We start from the raw sequence: 7,691 nt of genomic DNA, 5'->3' as shown, positions 1-7,691 counted from the left end.
GCCTATAGAAAATTAGGACTATGCTCTAAAAAGCATACCAAAACTTGTGGGCTCATAAACTCAATTTTTCTAATCGAATTTTGCAAATCTAATTTTTGCGAACCCAGAAATGCTGGGATAAAATAGATCTAAAATTTTCTGGCGTTCTCCATAGATATAAATTTTTTTCCGTTTCGAGTTCAGATGCAAAAGTTATGACTGTTTTAAGGAAGCTGCTCGAATCAGGGATTTAGTGGACACAAGATGCAAACCGATGGTGATACAGAATAGCGGTGGGTGGAGGGATCAACACAAACTAGAAAAGAACACAATCTAAACCAGCAACAAGACTTTGACCTAGGACACAAACTCAACAACAGAATCTGAAACTGAAATATGCAAAGGCTATGGCGTGGATGGTTATAGGATAGGAAACACATATGGCATTGGTCTATAGGATAAAAGCAAAAACACTCGAACTAAGGGTAAGATGTGAACTTGACGGTATATCTAAAGCTCTGATTACCAATTAATGGAGACGGGGATCCTGATCTTCCGTCAGGTTCAAGATAAACAATGATTTGTTCGGAGAGCGACATACCGATCCGGCTTCAGATCACAAAGACCCAAACCCTGCAACCTTAGCACCACGTCTCCTCTGGTTATCAAGCATGTCACAATCCGGTTGACCTCGCCAAGAAGGCTAATCCCTGCTGCAAATCGAAGAACACAAGCAAGAACAAGATAAAAAGCAACTCAATTAAAATGACAATTGCAGATGAATGATTAAGCACTCGAAGTTGGGGTCTTGCAAACCGATAACGGTGACTGTTCAATGACAGATTGATCTAAAACAAAACCCCAAACCTAATGTATGTGGTGTCTACTGATTATATAGCCTAAAGGACGTCCAAGGATCCCTCTTCATGTCCTAAAGGTGCCCCCAACACGTTACAAGGCCCAACGGCCCAAAAGACGACGACGAAGCGCCATGATAGATTCTGGACATTAACTTGTTTCAACGATTTCTGTTGATTCTGAAGAGGTTTTGATGTGAAACCACTTGGATTGGCTTCCTTATCAAATTAGCTTTCCATCCATATGTGGATCATCGAAAATGGAGTTCGGATGCGTCCTGAGCATCCATTTTATTGCAGACTGGTCCTGACTGCCGAGGCAGACTCGAACTTGAGTTGCTTTGGGCCTCCACCTCGGGGACTCGAACCGAATTAGCCTCGGGCCTCCTTCTTAACTTGGACACCCTTGCTGGCCTCCTTCTCCTCCATCCCATGCACCAAACATGGTCATATGCATAAGTGTCATGTCCTCCTCATCCTCCCCTTCTTGATGAAAAGCCGTCCTCGGCGTCGATTGTGCTTGAAACTGATCCTGCACAACATAAAGGAGAACGGGGTTGCAAGGACAAATAAAATTGAAATAATTATGAGAAGGAACATGACCATGTTTCCAAGTTTCTAGCATGTCATCTCGCATAAAAATTTCAGCAAGCATGTAGACTCCGTGATCCAAATGCACACGATGTATGTCAACACTATCCTGCAAAAGATTAGAACTAACCAAAGACAATGCAGGAATAGATGGTCGAGCAGACATAGGTAGCAACCAACAATGCTCCCCTTATTGAAATTTAACCTGTTACCTCATTACAAAACTTGGGGATTTCGACATGACAACATTATCGCTATTGGTGCCCTCTAGTTGATTATATTTTTGCACAATGAAAGGAGATTTCAGAGTTGAACAAATATAGACACGATGCACCATATACTCTCCTTTACAATTATATTTGCTAATAAAGTGACATGTACATGTGGAACCAAGTGAATTATAACCAAAGCCACTATGCAAATGTAGGAACGAGCGCACCTTATAATCATTATTCATATCCAAAGGTGCCATGTCCTCATCATCGTCATTAAAAAGAAGGGTCGGATGAGAAAATGTTTCTAAGTATATGTACTCCTATCAAACCCTGAGTAAAACCTGACCCTAGGTAGTTGCCAGGGTTGGGTATTACTATAGTCCAATCCGATTAGAAGCAAACCTGATAGGAGGTAACATTTTTTGGTTTTTGTGGAAACATCACTTAGTTTGATAAGCATATTGAAAGCTTTGGAACTAGAAGACTAAGGGTAAAAGTGACATAGTTGTTCGATGTTATAGGCATTGGCGATGGCTTTGCCATCCTCAGTCTTGAGCTTGTAGGTGCCGGGTTGGACTACTTCTGCGATGATGTATGGTCCTTCCCATGGCGCTGAAAGCTTGTTGCGATTTTGGTTGCTTTGGATGTGGCGAAGGACTAAATCCCCTATGCCGAAGGCACGACCGCACACGCGTCGGCTATGGTACCATCATAGCGCTTGCTAGTATTTGGCCGAACAGAGCTGGGTGATGTCGCATGCTTCATCAAGCGGATCCATGGCGTCTCCCAAAGATGCTTCATTTCGTTGCTTGTTGTAGGCCTTGACCCTCGGTGCTTCATAGTCGAGGTCGGTTGGGAGGATGGCTTTGGAGCCGTAGACCATGAAAAACGACATGTAACCGGTTGCTCGGCTGCTGGACGTCCTTAGGCTCTAGAGTACCACGGGAATCTCGACGACCCACCGTCTGCCAAACTTGTTCAACCGGTTTAAGATCCTAGGCTTGAGGCCCTGTAGGACCATGCCGTTTGTGCACTCAACCTACCCATTCATGTGGGGGTGCACTATGGCGGCCCAGTCAATGCGGATGTGATGGTCATCGTAGAACCGAAGGAATTTCTTCCCCGTGAATTGTGTGCCATTGTCGGTTATGATGGAGTTTGGGACACTGAATTGGTGGATCATGTCCGTGAAGAACAACACGGCCTGCTCAGATTTGATCATGGTGATCGGCTGAGCCTCTATCCACTTCATGAACTTGTCCATAGCGACAAGTAAGTGCATGAAGCCCTCAGGCGCCCTCTTGAGGGGCCCTACTAAGTCGAGCCCCAGACCAAGAACGGCCATGTGATGGGGATCGTCTGGAGCGCTTAGGCCAACAGGTGAGTCTGCTAAGCATAGTACTGGCATCCTTTATAGGTGCATACGACATGCTCGGCATCAGCCACCGTGGTTGGCGAGTAGAAACCTTGCTGGAATGCATTTCCGACCAAGGTTCTAGGTGTGGCGTGATGTCCGCAGACCCCTCCATGGATGTCTTCTAGCAGATCCTTCCCCTGCTCGGTAGGGATGCAGCGCTGCAAGATTTCGGTGAGGCTACATATGTAGAGCTCCCCTTCAATGACGATGAAGGACTTGGTGCGACGCGTGAGCCATCGAGCCTCCATCTTGTCGATAGGGAGCACCTCGTGAAGGAGGCAATCGAGATAAGGTGTTCTCCAGTCAGGCTATGCCACTAGGTCTTCAACGAGTTCCATGACCTCTGGGTCGAATAGAACTGAGGGTCAGCTAGCCCCTGAGCCCAGAACTGGTGGCTCGTTGCCGGTCAGTTTTGGTTCCTTATATCAGACCGAGGGCTTGTGCAGGTCGCTAGCAAAGATGCCGATGGGGACTGACTCTCAGCTCGATGCCATCTTTGCTAACGTGTCGGTTGCTTCATTGAGCCACCTCAGGATATGGTTGAGCTCGAGGCCGTCAAACTTGTCCTCCAATTGTCGAACTTCATGACAATACACAGCCATCTTGGTGTTGTGACAACTTGACTCCTTCATGACCTGGTCGATGACCAGTTGCGAGTCACCTCGGATGTCAAGCCGTCGGATGCCCAACTCAATGGCGATGCGCAAGCCATTGATGAGTGCCTCATACTCAGCCACATTATTTGAAACTAGGAAGTGGATGCGAATTGCGTACCTCATGCGCACCCCAAGGGGCAAAATGAAAGCCAACCTGACCCTAGTGTCCTTCTTCATCAGTGATCCATTGAAGTGCATCGTCCAATACTCCTAATCGATGGTCGATGGTGGTATCTAGGTCTCGGTCCATTTGGCCATAAAGTCAGCCAATACCTAAGACTTGATGGCCATTCGTGGAGCGTACATGACGCCTTGATCCATCAGCTTGAGTGCCCATTTTGCGATTCTCCCCGTGGCCTCCTAGTTCTGGATAACCTCACCAAGGGGGAAGGATGACATGATGGTCACCTAGTGCGAGTCAAAGTAGTGGCATAGCTTCCTCCTAGTGATTAGACAGCGTAAAGGAGCTTCTAGATCTAGGGGTAGCATGTCTTGGAGTCGGACAAGACTTCGCTAACAAAGTACATGGGGCACTGTACCTTGAGGGCATGTCCCTCTTCTCTCCACTCTACAACCAAGGTGGCACTGACCACCTGAGTCATAGCTAAAATGTAAGTAAGAGCGGCTCTCCCTCCATCGGTGGGACCAGAATCAGGGCCTTCATTAGGAGCACTTTGAGTTTGTAAAGTGCCTCCCGAGCCTCAGGCATCCATGTGAATCGGTTGGTTTTCTTTAGGAGCCGGTAAAAGGGGAGCCCCGCTCACCAAGGCATGAAATAAAGCGACTAAGCACTGTGAGGCACCCAATAATCTTTTGAACTCCCTTTAGGTTCAGAATTGGGCCTATCTTCATGATGGCTGAGATTTTACCGGGTTGGCATCGATGCCACGCTCGGAGACAATGAATCCGAGCAGCATGCCCCTTGGAACGCCAAAGACACATTTCTTAGGGTTGAGCTTGATGCTGTTTTCCTAGAGCTTCTTGAAGGTCTGCTCTAGGTCAGCCATGAGCTGGTTGGTTCGCTTGGACTTGACTATAATGTCATCCACGTAAGCCTCAATGGTTCACCCAATGAGGTCTCCAAAGCATTTGGTCATGCAACACTGGTACATGGCCCCAACGTTCTTGAGTCCGAACAACATCGTAACATAGCCAAACGACCCGAACGGGGTGATGAAAGAAGTCGTGAGCTGGTCAGACTCTTTCATTGTGATCTGATGGTACCTAGAGTACGCATCAAGGAAGCATAGGGTTTCACACCCTGAGGTCAAGTCGACTCCCTAGTCTATGCATGGCAAAGGAAATGGATCCTTTGGGCATGCCTTATTGAGGCTCATGTAGTCGACACACATCCACCATTTCCCACTTTTCTTTTTTACAAGATTGAGATTGGACAACCACTCCGGGTGGTATACTTCCTTGATAAAACCGACTGCCAAGAGCTTAGCGATTTATTCACCAATGAGCCTCTGTTTCTCCTCATTGAAGCGGTGAAGGCATTGTTTGACCGGCCTAGAGCCCAGCCTGATCTTTACGGCATGCTTGGTGACTTACCTCGGAATTCCCAGCATATTCAAGGGTTTCAACGCAAAGATGTCTCAATTGGCGCGGAGAAAGACAACGAGTGCGCCTTCCTACTTGGGGGAGAGGGTGGTGCCAATGTGCACCGTCTTGTCGGTGGAGTTGTTGGGGTCGACGAGGACCTCCTTGACATTCTCTGTAGGCTCAAAGGATCCAGCCGCTCGCTTTGCATCGGGCGCTCCTTCGGTGATGTCCTTCCCGATGGCTGCGAGCTCCTTAGAAGTGAGGGTTGCCAAAGTGAGCTTGCAGCTCTCGACCTCGCACTCATAGGCCCTCTAGAAAGAAGTGCTGATGGTGATGACCCTGTGTGGGCTTGACAACTTGAGCTTGAGGTAGGTGTAGTTGGGGATGGCCATAAACTTTGTGTAACATGGCCTCCCCAAAATGGTGTGGTAGACCAGGAGGAACCCGACTACCTTGAAGGTGAGGGTCTCTATCCTATAGTTGGACAGATTCCCAAAGGTAACGGGTAGGTCGATCTACCTGATTGGTATGGCCTGCTTTCTCGGCATGATGCCATGGAAAGGCACCCTAGTCGGCCGGATGCGCATTCGATCGATGCCCATAGCATCAAGCGTCTCGACGTACATGATGTTGAGGCCACTACCTCCATCCATCAGTTCCTTGGTGAGCTGCTTCATGCCAACAATAGGGTCAACCACGAGTGAGTACCTGCCTGGGTGTACAACGCTATCCGGGTGGTCAGATCGGTTGAAGGTTATGGGAGACCCTGACTATTTGAGGAAAGTGGGCGTGGCAGGCTCGGCTTCATAGACCTCTCAATGCGTGAGCTTCTGTCATCACTTGGAGCCATATGCCTCTGGCCCACTGAAGATCATGAGGTAGCCATTTGGTGATGGAAAGCCACCGTCCTTCTCTTCGACGGCATCGGCTTCTGCCTCGGGCTTCTTCTTCTGCTCCCATTTCTTGGAGCCACCAGTGAAGAAGCGCTTCATGAGGGAGCAGTCCTTGTACATGTGCTTGACAAGGAAGGCGTGGTTTGGGCATGGCCCCTCGAGCAGCTTATCAAAGTGATCGGGGATGCCCTTGGTCATTGCCCAATCGACCTTTCACTCAGTAGTGGCCACAAGCGAGCCCCCACACCATGTTAGGTTCTTCTTCTTATTAGAGCAGTCGGAGGGGCCTTCATCGACATCATCATCCCACTTCACCTTGCCTATGGAGTAATCAATAATTGCTCCCACCGCCTCCTCACCAGAAGCATGGCTAGTCGAGATGTCGAGGAGTTCCTTGGTAGTCCATGGGCCCTTACATCCCAACTTGTGGATCAGGGACTCATAGGTGGTCCCTGACAAGAAGGCTCCAATGATGTCGGCATCGGTGACATTAGGAAGCTCATTGCACTACCGAGAGAAGCATCTGATGTACTCACAGAGAGTCTCACCCAATTTCTATTAGCAATTCTTCATGTCCTAGGGGTTCCTAGGGTGTGTGTAAGTGCCCTACAAGTTCCCTACGAAGGTTTGTTTCAGGTCCACCCAACTCTGAATGCAGTTGGGCGGAAAGTGCTCCAGCCATGTTCGCGCTGAGTTGGCCAGGAATAGGGGGAGATTGCAGATGATGAAGTCATCACTAACCGCACCACTGGCCTAGTAGGTGAGCCGATAGTCCTCGAGCCACAAGCTAGGGTTCATTTCGCCGGAGTATTTTGGGACGTTAGTCGACGGGCGATATCGAGGTGGGAGTGCCGCCTTGAGGATATGCCAACCAAAAGCCTAGGGTCTCGTTGGCTCGGGGCTATGACTCTAGTCCTCCTCGTGGTCATATCGTCCACCCCATCATGGGTGGTAACCATAGCTGGCTCCCTCCCCCACATCATTGCGGGTATGCTAGGGGGCGTCGAGGGTGTCACATGCGTCACGGTTGCGGTCGAGGCGCTCCTACACCAGAACTGTGATGCATGGCCTACCACCATGTAGCGCTTGGTGGACTGATGCGTCCCTATTGGGCCGCACGGAGGGCGAGTGCTGGCTGGCATCGAGCTCCCATCACCGAGACAGCGAGCTCTTAGTCTGCTGCTTAGCCGCACACTCGAGCAGCATTCGAACCTCGTGGTGGGCCCATCGATCCTCGAGCGTCGTGGGCTCTAGAAGCCCCCTAAGCAAGGCTGCCATAGCAGTGATGTTTTGGCTTGCCTAGGCGAAGTGCGGGAGGCCCTGATCGTCCTCGATGATCCTCCAGTTCATGTCATGGGCCATGGCGCATGTGCGTCCTCTGTCTCCGTGGCGCTCGATCTCGTGATAGAGCTCCACGCGTTCCTGCTTGAGCTGGAGTCACGCTTCCTCAAGCTCCAGGTGTCGGGCCTTCAGCTACTCCACCTGCAGGTAAGGTGGGGCTCCTGCACCCCCCCCCCCTTGACCTCGTCATTGAGGTT

At 49.6% G+C, this 7,691-nt stretch overlaps 1 protein-coding gene across 1 annotated transcript; it reads right to left on the bottom strand.

Moving 5' to 3' along the window:
• Nucleotides 1-5,349: 5,349 nt before the first annotated feature.
• LOC136536920 (uncharacterized) lies at nt 5,350-5,937 on the bottom strand. Its single transcript, XM_066529053.1, has 3 exons — nt 5,780-5,937; nt 5,713-5,734; nt 5,350-5,571 (listed from the first exon to the last, which is right to left on the bottom strand). Exons 1-3 carry the CDS (start codon nt 5,935-5,937, stop codon nt 5,350-5,352), a joined length of 402 nt encoding a protein of 133 aa, XP_066385150.1.
• Between the last annotated feature and the right edge of the window lie 1,754 nt (nt 5,938-7,691).

This window comes from Miscanthus floridulus, chromosome 2 (genome assembly GCF_019320115.1).
Source record: "Miscanthus floridulus cultivar M001 chromosome 2, ASM1932011v1, whole genome shotgun sequence".
Classification (NCBI taxonomy): domain Eukaryota; kingdom Viridiplantae; phylum Streptophyta; class Magnoliopsida; order Poales; family Poaceae; genus Miscanthus; species Miscanthus floridulus.
Note: the sequence above shows the minus strand (reverse complement) of the source record. Positions and strands in the feature narration are given on the sequence as shown.